The 21,486-nt window shown below is 38.0% G+C and overlaps 1 protein-coding gene across 1 annotated transcript in view; it reads left to right on the top strand.

Moving 5' to 3' along the window:
* Positions 1–21,486, top strand: part of LOC128647449 (probable ATP-dependent RNA helicase DDX60) — a 1,088,706-nt gene that overhangs the window by 704,478 nt on the left and 362,742 nt on the right. Inside the window, exons 24-26 of the mRNA XM_053700235.1 lie at positions 11,876–11,944; positions 12,326–12,457; positions 12,741–12,937. Of these exons, the coding sequence (XP_053556210.1) occupies positions 11,876–11,944; positions 12,326–12,457; positions 12,741–12,937 (398 nt within the window). The remainder of the gene's footprint in view (positions 1–11,875; positions 11,945–12,325; positions 12,458–12,740; positions 12,938–21,486) is intronic.

Raw genomic sequence — 21,486 nt, 5'->3', positions numbered from 1 at the left:
ATTCTATATTGGTATGACAACAAGAAAAATTTGAACAAGACTTCAAGAACATCTCAGAAACATTAAAAATGCTGAAAAAGATCTAATAGAAGGCAAAAAAATAACGGCGGTTGCAAAACATTTTTTAAATAACCACCAGTCGAAACAATCCGAACTGAAGTGCTTTGGATTACAAAAAATACACTTAGGAATCAGAGGAAGAAATTTAGAGAAATCTCTACTACGTACTGAAACCAGGTGGATCGTTTTGTTAAACTCAGTCCAACCATATGGACTCAATGAACAAAACAATTATGGTTCATTTCTATAACAAGTTGAACAATATCAAAATGTCATGTATACAGTAAACACAATTAATCCTGTAATGCCATAGATCACATATGCTATACCCAGATTGAACTGACAAGGTCAATCAACAAGTTTAAAAAAAAACTTTTTTAATTTTTTTATTTTTTAACTAAATTCCCTCTCCCCCTCCCCCTCCCCCTTTTTGTGATAAAAACAAAAATCTAAACACAACCATTAATATATATTGCACGCTTAACCACAACACTTTGAATTAAATTTTAAGTATTACATGTTTCACATATTTTAACACTCTTTGATTAATATTTTGCACATAGAAATTTTGTGAATTGCAAAATTCTACAGTATATATACATTTTAACTACTCAACATAAAAATTAGGTATCACAATAGATGAATTAATATACACCTGAAATTCTCAATGATTATTTAATTTTTTTAACAAAAATACGATTAATTTCTGCAATTTTCAATACATTACTTATCAATGTAATATATGTATCAAATTAATTAAAGGATGAATTGATAGGAATCTAATAATTTAAATCATCATATAACTATCCAATCAATTCAAACTAGTTCATTATTATATTTTTGTAAATTCATATTACATTAAACATACTTTTAATATGTATCAAATCAAAAGATCAACTGGGAGTAATCTAATAAATTCAACTATTATATGACTATTCATGAAATTCAGATGAGTTCATTATATAATATTTTCACAAATTGACATTATATCAAACATATTTTTAAGTATGGCACAATTCTATAAAAAATAAACATGATGAGAACTATATCTAAGTATTCATCACGTTTCTTTGCACGTCACATCACATGCACATTTCCCTCCAACACTCACACTACTTCATTCACATCACTTTTCTTGTTAGTATGTAACCCATAGTCAATCGAATACATTCACACTCCAAATCACTATCAAATAACGAAACATCATATCATGAACGTTTATTTATTCATAAATAAAACTCATTTACCCAACCACTAGATAACATTAAAAATCACTAACAGCATATTTCATCCACACTTTTGTTCTATTCACCATATCAGAATTCTCAACACTAAAGAATCACACATTTTTACACAACCATCACGATAATAATTCTCATAACACAGTTATGTTGTAATTCATAATTTATTTAGTATTATAATACACATTTGCATTTTTCATAGCATATTTATCTTCGGTTATGACAAAGATGATATTGCATTATAATTATATTTCATCAATTATATATATACAATAAATAACGATAAAAATGCATTATAATCACACTTCATTAATCTTATATACATACTCATATCTCTTTTATTACTGATACATAGGAAGGTATAACATATATATTCTTTTACTTGACATTACAATGATTCTAAAGCAAAGTATAATTACAAGATATACATAGATATTTCATCACTATTTATTAACGACCAGTAACGGTTATGCATGTCATGGATATTTAGAAGAACAAATTATGATCAAAATCATTAATGTAGAGAACCACAATTGAAAGAGACTACAGTCAGCAAGTTAATGCAGCACGATGACATTGGACTACAACACCCAGAATCCCATCCGCATATGTTCATTAAATGACGTATGCCAAAAGAGGCGGCGTCACGCAAGGAGACATTATAAATAAAGACGCTTGTGACTATACTTGCGATACCCTTTAAAAAAGCTGTGTTAGACGGCAAAACATTTTAGGGACCTGTTAGGAGTTGATGGGAACTTCCCCTTTTTAACAAGCCACAATATTGACTTTGAGACTTAATATAAATATGACTGTTGTATATGTAAGGCTGATTGGTTTAAGTGGTGATTATTAAGCTAAACAGAGTAATGGCAACCTAAATATCTGTCTAACATGTTGGCGTTATACAGCAATTATTAAATCAAACAGAGCAACATTAACTACGATATCTGTTTAAAACATTCGCTTTATATGGTGGTATTTAAATAAATGGGAACTTGTTTTATATGGTAGCAACTGAACAAAACAAAATAATATTAATCACAGTGGGTACCGAACGAAACAGAGCAACACTAACTATTAGAAGCAGCTCTGTAAAACATAAAATTGGTCTCAGACCACTAGATTTAGAGTTCTGCGGCCAAAGGGGTGCGTTAGCTACGCATGCTTTTTTTTCCCCGCACCTTTTACATACCGCTGGTATTTAGAGTTCACAGAAGGGCTGCGTTAGGCTCCAAAAAGGGAGCATAGAGCATAATTTACCGCCACTGCAACTCTAAATACCAGCGGTGCTTACGGACAGAGCCAGCTTCAAAAACGTGCTCGTGCACGATTCCCCCATAGGAAACAATGGGGCAGTTTGAGCTGAAAAAAAACCTAACACCTGCAAAAAAGCAGCGTTCAGCTCCTAACGCAGCCCCATTGTTTCCTATGGGGAAACACTTCCTAAGTCTGCACCTAACACCTAACATCCTAACATGTACCCCGAGTCTAAACACCCCTAACCTTACACTTATTAACCCAAATCTGCCGCCCCCGCTATCGCTGACCCCTGCATATTTTTTTAACCCCTAATCTGCCGCTCCGTACACCGCCGCCACCTACGTTATCCCTATGTACACCTAAACTGCTGCCCCTAACACCGCCGACCCATATATTATATTTATTAACCCCTAATCTGCCCCCCCAACGTTGCCGCTACCTACCTACAATTATTAACCCCTAATCTGCCGACCGGACCTCACCGCTACTATAATAAAGTTATTAACCCCTAATCGCCTCACTCCCGCCTCAATAACCCTATAATAAATAGTATTAACCCAAAATCTGCCGACCGGACCTCACCGCTACTCTATTAAATTTATTAACCCCTAAAGCTAAGTCTAACCCTAACCCTAACACCCCCCTAAATTAAATATAATTTTTATCTAACGAAATAAATTAAATATTATTAAATAAATTATTCCAATTTAAAGCTAAATACTTACCTGTAAAATAAACCCTAATATAGCTACAATATAAATTATAATTATATTGTAGCTATTTTAGGATTAATATTTATTTTACAGGCAACTTTGTATTTATTTTAACCAGGTACAATAGCTATTAAATAGTTATTTACTATTTAATAGCTACCTAGTTAAAATAATTACAAAATTACCTGTAAAATAAATCCTAACCTAAGTTACAATTAAACCTAACACTACACTATCAATAAATTAATTAAATAAAATACCTACAATTAGCTACAATTAAACCTAACACTACACTATTAATAAATTAATTACATACAAATACCTACAAATAAATACAATTAAATAAACTAACTAAAGTACAAAAAATAAAAAAAGAACTAAGTTACAGAAAATAAAAAAATAATTTACAAACATTAGAAAAATATTACAACAATTTTAAGCTAATTACACCTACTCTAAGCCCCCTAATAAAATAACAAAGCCCCCCAAAATAAAAAAATACCCTACCCTATTCTAAAATACAAATAGAAAAGCTCTTTTACCTTACCAGCCCTTAAAAGGGCCTTTTGCTGGGCATGCCCCAAAGAATTCAGCTCTTTTGCCTGTAAAAAAAAACATACAATACCCCCCCCCAACATTACAACCCACCACCCACATACCCCTAATCTAACCCAAACCCCCCTTAAATAAACCTAACACTAAGCCCCTGAAGATCTCCCTACCTTATCTTCACCACGCCGGGTATCACCGATCCATCCAGAGGAGGCTCCGAAGTCTTCATCCAAGTCCAAGCGGGGGCTGAAGAGATCCATCATTGGGCTGAAGAGGTCCATCATCGGGCTGAAGAGGTCCATCATCCGGCTGAAGTGGTCCATCATCCGGCTGAAGAGGTCCATCATCCGGCTGAAGTCTTGATCCAAGCGGGGGCTGAAGAGATCCATCATCCGGCTGAAGTCTTCTATCAAGCGGCATCTTCAATCTTCTTTCTTCCGGATCCATCTTCATCCCGCCGACGCGGAACATCCATCCTGGCCTACGACTTCCCAACGAATGACGGTTCCTTTAAATGACATCATCCAAGATGGCGTCCCTCGAATTCTGATTGGCTGATAGGATTCTATCAGCCAATCGGAATTAAGGTAGGAAAATTCTGATTGGCTGATGGAATCAGCCAATCAGATTCAAGTTCAATCCGATTGGCTGATCCAATCAGCCAATCAGATTGAGCTTGCATTCTATTGGCTGATCAAAACAGCCAATAGAATGCGAGCTCAATCTGATTGGCTGATTGGATCAGCCAATCGGATTGAACTTGAATCTGATTGGCTGATTCCATCAGCCAATCAGAATTTTCCTACCTTAATTCCGATTGGCTGATAGAATCCTATCAGCCAATCGGAATTTGAGGGACGCCATCTTGGATGACGTCATTTAAAGGAACCGTCATTCGTCGGGAAGTCGTCGGCCAGGATGGATGTTCCGCGTCAGCGGGATGAAGATGGATCTGGAAGAAAGAAGATTGAAGATGCCGCTTGATAGAAGACTTCAGCCCGATGATGGACCTCTTCAGCCCGAGGATGGACCTCTTCAGCCCGATGATGGACCTCTTCAGCCCAATGATGGACCTCTTCAGCCCCCGCTTGGGCTTGGATGAAGACTTCGGAGCCTCCTCTGGACGGATCGGTGATACCCGGCGTGGTGAAGATAAGGTAGGGAGATCTTCAGGGGATTAGTGTTAGGTTTATTTAAGGGGGCGGGGTTTGGGTTAGATTAGGGGTATGTGGGTGATGGGTTGTAATGTTGGGGGGTATTGTATGTTTTTTTTTTACAGGCAAAAGAGCTGAATTCTTTGGGGCATGCCCCGCAAAAGGCCATTTTAAGGGCTGGTAAGGTAAAAGAGCTTTTCTATTTGTATTTTAGAATAGGGTAGGGCATTTTTTTATTTTGGGGGGCTTTGTTATTTTATTAGGGGGCTTAGAGTAGGTGTAATTAGCTTAAAATTGTTGTAATATTTTTCTAATGTTTGTAAATTATTTTTTTATTTTCTGTAACTTAGTTCTTTTTTTATTTTTTGTACTTTAGTTAGTTTATTTAATTATATTTATTTGTAGGTATTTGTATGTAATTAATTTATTGATAGTGTAGAGTTAATTTATTTCGTTACATAAAAATTATATTTAACTTAGGGTGGTGTTAGTGTTAGGGTTAGACTTAGCTTTAGGGGTTAATACATTTATTAGAGTAGCGGTGAGGTCCGGTCGGCATATTAGGGGTTAATAATTGTAGGTAGGTGGCGGCGACGTTGGGGGCGGCAGATTAGGGGTTAATAAATATAATATAGGGGTTGGCGGTGTTAGGGGAAGCAGATTAGGGGTACATAGGGATAACGTAGGTTGCGGCGGTGTTCGGTCGGCAGATTAGGGGTTAAAACAAATTAATAGATTGGCGGCGATGTGGGGGGCCTCAGTTTAGGGGTACATAGGTAGTTTATGGGTGATAGTGTACTTTAGAGCACAGTAGTTAAGAGCTTTATGAACTGGCGTTAGCCCAGAAAGCTCTTAACTCCTGGCTTTTTGCTGCGGCTGGAGTTTTGTCGTTAGAGTTCTAACGCTCACTTCAGCCAAGACTCTAAATACCAGCGTTAGAAACATCACATTGAAAAGATAGGATACGCAAATGGTGTAGGGGGATCTGCGGTTTGGAAAAGTCGTGGCTGCAAAGTGAGCGTTAGACCCTTTCCTGACTGACTCTAAATACCAGCGGGCGGCCAAAACCAGCGTTAGGAGCCCCTAACGCTGGTTTTGACGGCTAACGCAGAACTCTAAATCTAGCGGTTAGTAAGTTGATAATTAAATCAAATATTCTTCTCCTATGGGATGGTAACTGAACCGAACATTGCAGCATCAGTATAAAGAAGCAATTGATTGTATTACAATTTAACTGTACTGCACAGCACACAGAGAGGCTACATTTATTTTATTGTAGCTACTTATAATGATTTAACTGCAGTTTCAATTATAACTTCAATATGTGCTTCTAACCAGCTGACACAAGTAGCGACTTAACCGCAGTTTCAGCTCCAGTCTCAATATTTGCTTCTGATAAATTTAGGCAAACATACATGCCAGATATAATTTGCAACATTGTGGCTATTACTCAACTAATGGGTACATGAATAAATACACCTATAGTTGTTACATCACTGTTATTATTTAAAATTAACTGAAGCAATCAAACTTAAACACGCAATAGAGATCTCACTGTGATCTAATTTTACTATACAGTTTATAGAGACGCTACATCCACTTCAATGATTTTTTGTAGTGACCCAATTGTAGCCTCAGCTGCAGCCCTGATATGGGTTCCTGATACGTTCAAATTAACACATATGTTAGACCTAATCAACAACAATATTTTTGTTAGTTGATGAAGAGACATACATTTAAAAAAACAAGTATAATATTGCTGTTTTCTAACCCTAATGACATCATCAGCACATGTGCTACACAAAATCTAACAGAGTTGCACCATAACAACTCAATTGCTGCTTTAATATATGGTTTTGAAAACTGAACACAGCATAAACTGTGCAAGAACAACTATATCTGTTGTTATGTTTCAACAAATATGTGTTGCTATTATTCAACAAATACTTAAAGGGAAATTAAACACATATTTTTTCTTTCATGATTCAGATAGAGAATACCATTTTAAACAACTTTCTAATTTACTTCTATTATCTAATTTGCATAATTCTCTTGATATTCTTTCCTGAAAAGTATATCTAGATAGGCTTAGTAGCTTCTGGTTGGTGGTTGCACATAGATGCCTCATGTGATTGGCTCACTCATGTGCATTGCTGTTTCTTTAACAAAGGATATCTAAAGCATGAGGCAAATTAGATAATATAAGTAAATTGGAATGTTGTTTAAAACTGTATTCTCTGTCTGAATCATGAAAGAAAATGTTTGGGTTTAATGTCCCTTTAAAGCACCACTGATTCTCAGCACAAGTTTTCAATTTCTGTACAAGTACTATATAACATACAGAGCTGTGTTACTATGAATCAACTGCAGCTTTAATTGCAACTTTAATATATGTTTAAAAATTTAATATAAACATACTGTGGAATAATTGTTGTAGGGTTACAACTTTGGTGCCATTATTTAATAAAACCAATATGTTAGCACAAATCACACAATTTACATGAGTCACATACAATCCAGTACATTCTTTATTAATCACTACCTAAAGTAATATATATTCTTTAAAGCTGATATACAACCCTTTGAAGTTTAGACAACACAGAACATAAGTTGGCGATGTACGCAGTAGATGTTTTATTAACTTAGAAACACGAAAACATCCCTAGCACGAGCCCTACAAATCTTTAATGGATATGGCAAATTCTCCAACTTCCTGTTGAACGTAATCAAATCCGAGATATTAAACATAACACTACCGAATGATACGGTCTTCCAGATAATGACATGCTGCCCCCTCAAGCTCCAGAAAGATAAAATTAAATATTTGGGTTTATATCTCTCAGCAGACCCTGATACATTATTTACTGCTAACTATAAACATCTGGAGAGATTGCTTGTAAGCAACCTCTCTAACTGGAAAAATAAAAGCCTTTCGTGGTTGGGCAGGATCAACATGATAAAAATGAATGTTCTCCCTTGAATCCTCTACATATTGTAGACCCTCCCAATACCCCTTCCACTTGACCATATGCTAAAGCTACAAAATGCAGTGGAGGTATTTATTTGGAAAGGATCCACAAACAAACATTTTACTTATTATTATTATTATTATTATTATTAGTTATTTGTAGAGTGCCATCAGATTCCACAGTGCTATAAAAATAGGTGGTATACAAGGTAACATTTATAGGGATCAAATGGGTAGAGGGCCCTGCCGAGAGTCACACTGTTGCAGTCAGCTCTTATGAAGGTGATCTGCAAACAGTTGGGCTCTTAGGCTTACATGCTAAGGGGGTTCATGTCCGATAGTAATGGAGGAGAGGTACTGGTATTAGGAAAGGTTAGTGTAGGTTGTATGCATCCCTGAACAGTAGAGTCTTTAGGGAGCGCTTGAAGTTTTCAAAACTAGGGGAGATTCTTGTGGAGCGAGGCAGCAAATTCCACAAGATGGGAGCCAGTCTGGAGAAGTCATGTACATCTGAATGTGAGGAGGTAACAAGAGAGGAGGAGAATAAGAGGCCATCAGTCGAGCGAAGGGGACAGGAGGGAGAGTATCTGGAGACAAGGTCTGAGATATAGGGGGGAGCAGTGCAGTTTAGGGCCTTGTATGTCAGAGTCAGAATTTTGTGTTTAATCCTGGAGGCAAGAGGAAGCCAGTGAAGGGTTGGGCAGCAGATGAAGAGCGATGTGTAAGGAAGATGAGCCTGACAGAGGCATTCATTATGGACTGTAAAGAAGCTAGGCGGCAGCTAGGGAGACCAGAGAGTACGGAGTTGCAGTAGTCAAGGCGGAAAAGGATGAGAGAGTGGATTAAAATCTTAGTTGTGTCTTGTGTAAGGAAATGTCTAAGTTTAGAGATGTTTTTAAGGTGGAAGCAGCAGGATTTAGCCAAGGACTGAATGTGAGGAGTGAAATAAATATCTGAGTCAAATGTGACCCCCAAGATAATCGGGCATGCAGGGTAGGGACAATGATGGAGTTGTCCACAGTTATAGAGAGATGGGGGGTGGAGATTTTAGAAGAAGGAGGGAAAATAAAGGAGCTCAGTTTTGGAGAGATTTAGCTTGAGGTAGTGAGAGGACATCCAGGAAGAGATGTGAGAAAGACAGTTAGTGACACAGGTTAGCAAGGAAGGAGCTAGGTCTGGTACAGAGAGGTAGATTTGGGTGTCGTCGGCATACAAATGATATTGAAACCCATGTGACTTTATTAAGGAACCTAATGATGATGTGTAGATAGAGAAGAGAAGGGGACCGAGGACAGAGCCTTGTGGTACCCCAACAGAAAGTGGTGACGGTGCATAGGAAGCCCCAGAGAAGGCTACACTAAAGGTACAGTTAGACAGGTAGGAAGAGAACCATGAGAGGGCTGTGTCACAAATGCTGAAGGATTGGAGGGTTTGGAGCAAAAGAGGGTGGTCAAGAGTATCAAAGGCTGCAGACAGGTCAAGGAGGATAAGCAGAGAAAAGTGGCCTTTGGATTTTGCCGTAAGTAGGTTATTGGTAACCTTAACGATTGCTGTCTCTGTGGAGTGATGGGGCAAAATCCAGACTGCAGTGGGTCAAAGAGGGAGTTTAATGTAAGGAACTGGGATAGGCATGCATATGCCAGCTTTTCAAGAAAAAGGGGGCCTAGGTGTACCAAATCTATCCCTCTATAGAGAGGCCATTGTGTTGCAAAGGCGACACAATGTGGAGTATTGTGCAAACAACCCAAAGAAACACTGGATTCAAATTGATAGATCCATATTACATACAAACGTCATTCATACATCCTCGCACATATCCACACAGGCATCGCCAGTGACACCATACAAAGACAAACCAGCCCTGCCCCTGAATATACCAAACGTGTATTCGCATACAGGTGAACAAATTGAGAAAAGTACACTTCTCCAACTAACTCATCAACACAAATTAAAGATATATATAGACATACTAACTTCAGACCTGGACACATCACTTACCTGGTTGACATATGCACAGATAAACCATTATGTTACTTCCCACAGGCATAAAAATTTGCTACTTAGACAGACAACAGATTTTGAAAAATTATGCACAATGAAACAGTCTCCAACACATTTAATATCTATTCTTTACAAATTGCTCCAGATACTGGACAAAAAAACACCTCCCTAAATATAGTAAAAATTGGGGAAGGGAGCTAAACACGCAATTAACTTTAAAAACCTGTAATACTATATTCTTCGTTACCAAATTATTTCAACTACAAGTTCTTAACAAGACGGTATCTGACCCCAATCAGACTAAAATCAATCTACCCTTTAAGTACGGGCAAATGCTGAAGGGGCTGCTCAGTGGAGGGTACCATACAACAGATTTGGTGGGATCATCCCATGCTCTAAAAATTCTGGTCAGACACAATAACCTACATATACAATACCCTAGAAACCATAGTACCCAGAGACCCTAAGATTTTGCTATTTGCGAGCCTTCCTAAATTAAAAAATAAAGCTGCTCACAATCATTAATAGTGCAAAAATCTTAATCCCTAGACACTGGAAATTCCCTACAGTTCCATCCATAAGGGATTGGGTAAATCAAGTAGTCCTACTCCTCCAGTTAGAGAGATACCACTACATTCAAAATGGCACAGTCAAAATACACAAGATGTTATTAGATATTTGGAATAAGGAGAAACAAATTTAACAACCCTGCAAATAGAGCACCTTAAATCAGGCACCACAACTTATTTGCTGATTGTATCAAGAGGATTTTTGTTTAAAATCTGATCCTGTGCTCCTTTTTTGGGGAACTGGTGTGTTGTTTTTAACATTTTGCTTCCCTTTTTATATACAGGGTACTAATGTTTTAGTCCCTCATGCTAACAAGCATTTTAATTTTATTAATAAAAGTTATATTTTATTATAAAGGAGTTGTGCATAAACTATTCCCCTTTTTTGTTTTGACTCATAGTTTATGGAAGTGGGTTGCACCTTACTTTTAAGATCCTAATTAGTAAACTAGGATTATAGTGCCGGTATATACCGTATATGTTTTTACAGCTAATTAAGGGCCAGATTACAAGTGGAGCACTAATTAACACTCCTGCTCGAGCGTTAACTGTGCTAGAAGTAAGCTTTTTGTGCCATCAGGTTGGGCTTGTATTATGGGCCAGATTACAACTGGAGCATTAATTAATGCTCCCGCTTGAGCGTTAACTGCACTAGAAGTAAACTGTTTTCGCTCACGTGCTAACCTGACAGGTGCAAAAAGCCAAATTTAGAATATTGCACGCGTTCGATAACCTATTGCCTCTTAGAAGTCAATGGAGAAAAATATGGGGGGAAAAACACCTACTCGCGCGCAAACCCGATCGCATATTCTTTTTAGTGATTCATGAGTAAAGACATAGAGAATCATATTAAGCAAATATATAGTTCTATTTTTTTTGGTTACCACAATTACTTTTGTCTAAATTAATCAATTTTCGATTGCTTGGATATACACTACAATTTTGTAATCAATATTTAATATATATCTTAGTTTTGTAAAATGTATTTCTTTCCACAATTCATTCCAATTACTAGTGGGATATTCTCTCCTAACCAGCAGAAGGCAGCAAAGAGCACCCCAGCAAAGCTGTTAAGTATCACTTCCCTTACCCATAACACTCAGTCATTCTCTTTGCCTTGATCACGGAAGGATGGTGAAGAAGGTGTCTGAAGATATTTATCCTTTAATGGGTACTTTTCCCTGCAAGCAAGGATTTTGGGCTATGCTATGTCCATGTCAATCTCCTTGGTAGGAGTAATGGTGGCTTTAGCAGTTAGAAGGTGACGAGGTGGTCCATGTCTTATTTCTAACACTTATGCTACCCCTTTGATAAAAAACCAGAGTTGGTTACTCTGTTTTTTCTTTTTCTACAGGTCCCTGACAGATGTTGGTGTATCAGTCACACCTTAGAAGCTGTTCCTGCCCTGCAGCCGGATCCACAGGTATGTACTTTTGCCTCCTAGGTATTGAGGGCAGCACTTTAGAGGTTTATCCTCTGTGAATCTTTTTTATTGCTCTCACTTCATTTCCTGGGTATAGGAATTTAAGTTTGGGCTGTCTTAGGGCATCTAAGTGTATTTTATGTTATAAAATATAAATAAAGGACAACTAGAGAATAATCTTTAGGGGTTAATTTTTAGACCTATATTTTGAGTCTGAGTAAGGCTGGATGTCTCAGGGTTATATTTTCTCTGATTTTGTGGGGTTTTATTTTGAATTTGTGTGGCAGTTTTTGTTTTTAAATTTGGCTCTTGTTTTGCGTCTTTGGAGCCGGTGATGTTGCGATCACGTGTTTCTCCGCTCTTCCACTTTGGTTTTAACAGCGTCCTGAGCAGCGGAGTGGCATGCTGCTTGGAGCTGCTGCTTATGGTATTTATTATCCTGTCAACTGGATGTCGGAGTTATCTAGTTTCTTTTCAATCTGGTTGCTATTGGGAGCTCCTGGTTTCGGTGTGGTGAGTACCTCAGTCAGTCTGAGGATATAGAGGTAGCGTTTTTTTACTTCTGATCTCATTCTGCAGTGGGGTGTTGTACTTCTATTGTATCATTTGTTTATTCTGTGAACATTTTCAAATACTTTTTGCTACTATGGACACTGAACAAGATGTTGCAGCTACCTTAGTTAAATGCTTACTTTGTTTAGATGCTCTGATTATGCCTCCTATGCAATTTTGTTCCACATGTTTAGATAAGACTTTACACTCTAAAGATAAAATGTATCCTGAACTTGTCTTTCAGGATAATGCTGTCCAGGCCGTGCCTCAGTTACCTCCTCAAATGTCCCATTCTATTTCACATGAAGTGCCCTGTGGTTCCTCTCAGCCTCCTTCTGGGGGTGTTTACCTATGGATTTTGCTGCACAAATATCATCTGCTGTGTCTGCAGCTTTATCAGCATTTCCGGTTTCTGGTAAGAGGAAATCCAAGTAAATTAATGTAGGTAAGAGTTCTGACTCAGCTAAGGCTGTGTTAGTCAGTCTTTTCCAGTTATCTGATAAATCCTCAGAGGCTTCTGAGGGTGAGTTATCAGATTCTGATACTGTAATAAAATATGCTACAGATTCAGAGGAGATTATTTCAGATTTAAGATAGAACACCTCAGAGTGCTTTTAAAGCAAGTTCTTACTACTCTGGATGAAGCTGATTTATCTGTTGAAGAGAATTCAAAGAGGTCTAGTAAACTTAATAGGGTTTATGATGTACCTGCATCCATGGAAGTATTTCCAGTTCCAAACTGTTTGGCTGATATCATCACTCAGGAATGGAATAAGCTGGGGATTCCTTTTTCTCCGTCCCCTGTTTTTAGAAGATGTTCCCTGTTGCTGATGCTATTCGTGACTCATGGCGCACAGTACCTAAGGTAGAGGGGGTTATCTCTACTTTGACTAAAATAACTACTATTCCTATTGATAGTGGTTCTTTCAAAGATCCTATGGATAAGAAGCTTGAGACTTTTTTTTAAAGAAAATGTATATTCATCAGGGTTTGCAGTGGCAATATGTTAGTATTGCTACAGTTGCAGGGGCTGCATCTTATTGGTGTGATCATTTATCTAATCTTATCCAGGAAGAGACTACTATAGAGGAGATCCAAGATCGTATCAAAGCTCTCAAATTAGCTAATAATTTTATTTGTGATGCCAATAATTTCTTAGATTGGGTGCTATGATGTCTGGTTTTACTGTATTAGCTCGCAGAGCTCTGCGGTTAAAATCTTGGTCTGCAGATGCTACATCCAAGGCTTAGCTTTTATCTTTGCCTTATAAGGGCAAAACCTTGTTTGGTCCAGGTCTGGCTGAGATTATTTCTGACATTACAGGTGGAAAGTGTTCTTTCCTTCCTCAGGATAAGAAGAATAGACCTAAGCGTTATCAGAGTTCTAATTTCCATTCCTTTTGTAACTTTAAGGAACAAAAGTCTTCCTCTTTTCTCTTCCAAATAGGATCAATCAAAGTCCTCTTGGAGGTCCGGTCAGCCTTGTAATAGGGGGAAGCAAACCAAGAAGTCTTCCACTGATTCCAAATCAACATGAAGGGGTTGCCCCCAATCCTTTAACGGATCAAGTGGGGGGCCGGATTTCTTCTTTTTGGCAGGCCTGGATATGAGATGTTCTGGATCCTTGGGCCGTAGACATAGTATCTTACGATTACAGAAAAGGATTCTAAACGTGTCCTCCAAGGGGTAGATTCCACCTGTCAAGGTTATCTGCAAACCAAAAAAAGAGAGAGGCCTTCTTAAATTGCGTAAAGGACCTATCATCCCTGGGAGTGATTGTTCCAGTCCCTCTAGAGGAACAGGGTCTAGGATTCTATTCAAATCGTTTTGTAGTTCCCAAAAAGGAGGGCACTTTCCGTCCCATTTGGACCTAAAGTGTTTAAACCAATTTCTCAGGGTTCCATCCTTCAAAATGGAAACCATTCGGTCCATTCTTCCTTTGGTTTAAGAGGGTCAATTAATGACGACTATAGATCTGAAGGATGCGTATCTTCATGTCCCCATTCACAGGGATCATTACCAGTATCTGAGGTTTGCCTTCCTAAACAAACATTTCCAGCTTGTTACCCTTCCATTTAGCCTTGCTACGGCTCCCAGAATTTTCACAAAGGTTCTGGGGGCTCTTTTGGCAATGGTCAGGTCTCAAGGCATAGCTGTGGCACCTTATTTGGATGACATCTTGGTTCAGGCGCCATCTTTTTATCTAGCAAAATCTCATACAGAAATGTTGTTATCTATTCTACGTTCCAACGGGTGGAAAGTGAATCTGGGGAAGAGTTCCCTTGTTCCAGATACAAGGGTATGTTTCTTGAGAACAATTATAGATTCTCTGTCAATGAAGGTTTTTCTGACGGACGTCAGAAAATCAAAACTTCTTGCTTCATGCCTTTCTCTCCAGTCTGTGATTCATCCATAAGTAGCTCAATACATGGAGGTGATTGGTCTGATGGTAGCTTCTATTGACATCATTCCTTTTGCTTGGTTCCATCTGAGACCTTTGTAACTATGCATGCTCAGACAATGGAATGGAGACCATTCAAATCTTTTGCAGAGGATAGATCTGGATCCTCTAACAAGAGACTCTCTCTTGTGGTGGATGTCTCAGGATCATCTGTCCTGGGGCACATGTTCCCAGAGTCCTTCCTAGATGATTGTTTTCACGGATGCCAGTCTTTTAGGCTGGGGAGCAGTTTGGGGCTCATTAAAGGTACAGGGTCTGTGGACTCAGGAAGAGTCTTCTCTTCCTATAAACATTTTGGAGTTGAGAGCGATCTTCAATGCTTTCACAGTTTGGCCTCAATTAGCCTTGCTCCGGTTTATCAGATTTCAGTCGGACAATATTACTTCAGTGGCCTACTTCAATCACCAGGGAGGAACTCGGCATCAAAATGCCAAACTTCCAAGGTACGGTTCAAGGTCAAGGGATCTTCAAGCCATTTTGATAGACGCTCTGGCGGTTCCTTGGATCTTTAATCTAGCATACATATTTCCTCCATTTGCTCTTCTTCCACGAGTCATCACTCGTGTCAAACAGGAGAGGGTCTGTGATCCTAATAGCTCTTGCATGGCCTTGCAAGATCTGGTTCGCAGACCTGATAAGGATGTCATCTCTTCCACCGTGGAGGTTGCCTCTGAGGAAAGACCTTCTAATTCAGGACCCTTTCCTTTATCCAAATCTAGATTCTCTGAAGCTGACTGCTTGGAGATTGAACACCTAGTTTTGGCTAGACGTGGTTTTTCTGAGAAAGTCATATATTCTATGCTTCAGGCTCATAAACCTGCTACTCGTAAGATTTACCATAGGGTATTTCATAAATACCATTATTGGTGTGATTCTAAGGGGTTCTCTTGGAACAAAGTTAAAGTTCCTCAAATTTTGGCTTTTCTTCAGGAAGGTCTAGAGAAAGGTTTGTCAGTCAGTACTCTAAAGGGTCAGATTTCGGCATTGTCCATTCTTCTGCACAAACGTTGGGTGTGGGGGTGGTGGGTTTTACTGTGTTTGTAATTTTTTTACAGGTAAAAGAGTTGATTTCTTTGGGGCAATGCCCCACAAAAGGCCCTTTTAAGGGCCATTGACAGTTTAATGTAAACTAGAGTTTTTTTTTTATTTTGGGGGGCTTTTTTATTTTGATAGGGCAATTAGATTAGGTGTAATTTTTTTATTTTTGATAATTTGTTTCTTATTTTTCGTAATTTAGTGGGGTTCTTTTTTGTAATTTAGTTATTTTATTTTTTTGGTAATTAGATACTTTTTGTAATAGTGATACCATTTTTTTAATATGTAGTTTATAGTTTAATTTAACTGGTAGTTTAATTTTAGTTTAATAATTATAATAGTTTAATTGTTAGTTTAAAATTAATTTATTTAATTTGACAGGTAAGTTTTAATTTAATTTAAGATAGGGAAATTGTAATTTTAATATAAAGTTAGGGGTTAATTGTTTAATTTAGTATATTTTGTTGTGGGGGCTTTCGGTTTAACGGTTAATAGTTTATTTTAGTATATCTCGTTGTGGGGGACTTGCGGTTAAGAGATTAATAGGTTTATTATAGCGATGGTGTAGGCGGATGGCAGATTAGGGGTTAATTATATTTAAATAGTGTTTGCGATGCGGGAGGGTGGCGATTTAGGGGTTAATAACTTTATTATAGTGGCTACAATGTCGGGGAGCAGCGGAATAGGGGTTAATACATTTTAATAGTGGTGGCAATGTCCGGAGCGGCATATTAGGGGTTAATAAATTTATTATATAGTGTTTGCGATGCAGGAGGGTCTCAGTTTAGGGGTTAATAGGTAGTTTATGGGTGTTTAGTGTACTTTGTGACAGTTTAGTTATGAGTTTTATGGTACAGCTTTCTAACGTAAAACTCATAACTACTGACTTTAGATGGCGGTACGGATCTTGTGGTTATAGAGTGCACCGCTCACTTTTTGGCTTCCCAGGCAAACTCGTAATACCGGCGCTATGGGAGTCCAATTGAAAAAGGACTTTTTTTAAAGTGCGGTACTGACGTAGCGTGACAGGCTAAAAGGTGTGCGGTACACCTATACCGACAAGATTCGTAATAGCAGCTTTAGGGAAAAAGCAGCGTTATGGGCCATAACGCAAAACTCGTAATCTTGCTGAGAATTTTTTAAACGCAACACTAGATACTTGCAATAAGAAAGTAACACCTAGATTACAAGTTTTGCGCTATAGAGGGTGCGAAACAAACGCAACAAAAATTGCGTTATTTCACTCTCCATAGCGCTGCCATTACCAATTTTGGAAAAGCCACCTTGTGCGTGCGATATGGTTGCGATGAGCTCCATACAGCACAAAATCCAAGCACTGCTTTGACGTGCTCGTGCACGCTTTCCCCATAGACTTCAATGTGGAGAAAGTGTTAGAAAAAAAACTAACACCTGAGATCGCTGAATGAAAAGCTCCGTAACGCAGCCCCATTGATGTCTATGGGGAAAAAAAAGTTAAGTTTAAACCTAACACCCTAACATAAACCCCACATTTAAACACCCCTAATCTGCTGTCCCCGACATCACCAACACCTATATAATGTTATTAACCCCTAATCTACCGCCCCTGACATCGCTGCCACCGAAATAAATCTATTAACCCCTAATCTGCTGCTCTTGATATCGCCGCCACTATAATAAAGTTATTAACCCCTATTCCCCTGCACCCCAACATCGCCACACTATAAGAAAGATATTACACAAAATAAAAAAAGAAATTATCAGATATTTAAACTAATTACACCTAATCTAATAGCCCTATCAAAATAACCCCCCCCCCCCAAATAAAAAAACCCTAGCCTAAACTAAACTACCAATAGCCCTTAAAAGGGCCTTTTGCTGGGCATTGCCCCAAAGAAATCAGCTCTTTTACCTGTAAAAAAAATACAAACAACCCCCAACAGTAAAACCCACCACCCAACCAACCAACCCCCATATAAAATCCTAACTAAAAAAACCTAAGCTCCCCATTGCCCTGAAAAGGGCATTTGGGTGATCATTGCCCTTAAAAGGGCATTTAGCTCTTTTTCAAGTGCCCAAACCCTAATCTAAAAAAAAACCCCACCCAATAAACCCTTAAAAAAACCTAACACTAACCCCCGAAGATCCACTTACAGTTTTGAAGACTGGACATCCATGCTCAACGAAGTCTTCATCCAGATAGCATCTTATGTCTTCATCCATCCGGCGCGGAGCGGCTCCATTTTCAAGACATCCAGCGCGGAGCATCCTCTTCAATCGAATCAAATAGGATTGAGCTTCAATCCTATTGGCTGATCCAATCAGCCAATAGGATTGAGCTTGCATTCTATTGGCTGTTCCAATCAGCCAATAGAGTGCAAGCTCAATCCTATTGGCTGATTGCATCAGCCAATAGGATTTTTTCACCTTTAATTCCAATTGGCTGATAGAATTCTATCAGCCAATCGGAATTCAAGGGACGCCATCTTGGATGACGTCACTTAAAGGAACCTTCATTCTGAAAGAAGACTTCAATTGAAGAGGATGCTCTGAGTCGGATGTCTTGAAGATGGAGCTGCTCCACGCCGGATGAAGATAGAAGATGCCGTCTGGATGAAGACTTCTGCGGGCTTGGATGAAGACTTTGGCCGCTTCGATGGACTTCTGAAGCTTCTTGAGGATGGATGTCGGGTCTTCAAAAACTGTAAGTGGATCTTCGGGGGTTAGTGTTAGGCTTTTTTTAGGGTTTATTGGGTGGGCTTTATTTTTTGATTAGGGCTTTTGGGCGGAAAAGAGCTAAATGCCCTTTTAAGGGCAATGCCCATCCAAATGCCCTTTTCAGGGCAATGGGGAGCTTAGGTTTTTTTAGTTAGGATTTTATTTGGGAGGTTGGTTGTGTGGGTGGTGGGTTTTACTGTTGGGGGGTGTTTGTATTTTTTTTTTACAGGTAAAAGAGCTGATTTCTTTGGGGCAATGCCCCGCAAAAGGCCCTTTTAAGGGCTATTGGTAGTTTAGTTTAGGCTAGGGTTGTTTTTTATTTTGGGGGGGGGGCTTTTTTATTTTGATAGGGCTATTAGATTAGGTATAATTAGTTTAAATATCTGAAAATTTCTTTTTTATTTTGTGTAATTTAGTGAGTTTTTTTTGTAATTTAGGTAATTGTATTTAATTTAGATAATTGATTTAATTGATAGTAGGTTTATTTAGATTTATTTTAATTATATTTAAATTAGGGGGTGTTAGGGTTAGACTTAGGTTTAGGGGTTAATAAATTTTGTATAGTGGGGGCGACGTTGGGGGTGGCAGATTAGGGGTTAATAAATGTAGAAAGGTGGCGGCGATGTTAGGGGCAGCAGATTAGGGGTTAATAATATTTAACTAGTGTTTGTGATGCGGGAGTACGGCGGTTTAGGGGTTAATATGTTTATTATAGTGGCGGCGACGTTGGGAGCGGAAGATTAGGGGTTAATAAGTGTACAGTAGGTAGGTTGCGGCAACATTGGGGGCGGGAGATTAGGGGTTAATAAATATAATGTAGGTGTCGTTGATGTTGGGGGCAGCAGATTAGGGGTTAATAAGTATAATGTAGGTGTCGGCGATGTCGGGGGCGGCAGATTAGGGGGTTAATAAATATAATGTAGATATCGGCAATGTCGGGGGTGGCAGATTAGGAGTTAATAAGTTTAAGATTAGGGGTGTTTAGACCCGGGGTTCATGTTAGGTTGTTAGGTGTAAACATAAATTTTGTTTCCCCATATGAAACAATGGGAGCTTTACGCTGCTTTTTTGCAGGTGTTAGGCTTTTTTTCAGCCGGCTCTCCCCATTGATGTCTATGGGGAAATCATGCACAAGCACGGAAAACCAGCTCACCGCAACTTTCAGCAGCGCTGGTATTGGAGTGCAGTATGGAGCTCAATTTTGCTCTACGCTCACTTCTTGCCTGATTACGCCGGGTTTTTATAAACCTGTAATACCAGTGCTGTAGAGAAGTGAGCGGTGACAATAACGTACAAGTTAGCACCGCACCCCTCATAACGCAAAACTCATAATCTAGCCGAATGTTAGGTTAATTTATAGTTTAAGTTAAGGTTTTATTTATTTCACAGGTAAGTTTTTATTTATTTTAAGGTAGTTATATTGTAAGTTTAATTTAAAGTTAAGGGGGTGTTAGGTTTAGGGGTTAATAGTTTAATTGAGTTTGTCGCAATGTGGGTGTTTGGCGGTTTAGGGATTAATAGGTTTAGTTGAGTATTTGTGATGTGAGCGTTTGGCGGTTTAGGGGTTAATAGTTTTAGGTTAGTATTTGCAACTTGTAATACGGTTGAGCTGACTGTTCCGCTTGCAAAGGCCAATTTTTCAGCGGTATAGCAGTACCGCAACACTTGTAATCTAAGTGCACAAGACACATATCAGTGAGATGTCATCTCCCTTTCTGAAGTTCACCATAATTTTAATAAGTCAACAGTTGTTATTAATAAATAACATGATAGAAGAGAGCATGTTACTGTACAAGAATAATCACAGTATTGTATTTACCTTGGTTGAAAATAAGTTTATTTACTTGTATATTATAATATGTCTAATATTTTGGGTTGATGGTAGTATGTAATAAAAATAAATAAATAAAAAAAAGCATGTTTGAACTCTAATAAAATGTGTTTTTTTTGTTAAAGGTTTAACATACAAATTGTGGAAAGGCTATCAATTTCTTTGTATGAGTTCCTGCTGGAAAAAGAGAAGGACAAACAAGCTCATCTGAAAATTAAAGAAATTAAAAAACTACAAGCAAAAGAAAAAAAATAGAAAAATCTTTGGGTAAAAAACAACCTGGGTAAGTTGTGTTTTCTATCTTATATTTATAATATCTAATATTTAATTATTTAACTGTGACATCTCATACCTAATAGAGGGGTCAGTTCCAATATTTTCAAAAAAGTTCTTGTTTGATATATATATATATATATATGGATTGGCCTTTATTATTATTATTTTTTTTTAACAAAACAATCACAGCCAAGGTTAATAGCCCCTATAATATTCGATCTCTATTTATTTATTTATTTTCAAAAATTGATTAAGAAAACATTGTTTTCCTCTTTTATGAGATTTTAATCTAAATGTAGAAATATAATTTCCATGAGAAGAAAGTTGCCACAACTTATTTAATTTTTTATGAGAATTTTATTACAGTCCTTATACTGCAAATTGTGAAGACCCTAAGTAACGAGGTTTAAAATATCATCAAAAGTTCCCATCTGCATTGTACAAAACAAGGTTTATCTTTGCAGAATATCTATTACTGTAAGAAGATGTTGGCATAATATTGTAAATATTGTAAATGACAATTATGGAAAACACTGTTTTCTGTAAAAACCGGGGCAAACTACGGGCTCATTTCTATTGACCCGTAAAATATTTTGCGCAAGGTTGGACAATGAACAATATGCTGTCAGAAGCAATAACGCTTATCGACAGCTTCCGATGGCGCATTATACAAAATTCCCGGGAGCTGGGA

Source organism: Bombina bombina, chromosome 2 (genome assembly GCF_027579735.1).
Source record: "Bombina bombina isolate aBomBom1 chromosome 2, aBomBom1.pri, whole genome shotgun sequence".
Taxonomy (NCBI): domain Eukaryota; kingdom Metazoa; phylum Chordata; class Amphibia; order Anura; family Bombinatoridae; genus Bombina; species Bombina bombina.
This window is presented reverse-complemented; position numbering and strand designations above follow the sequence as displayed.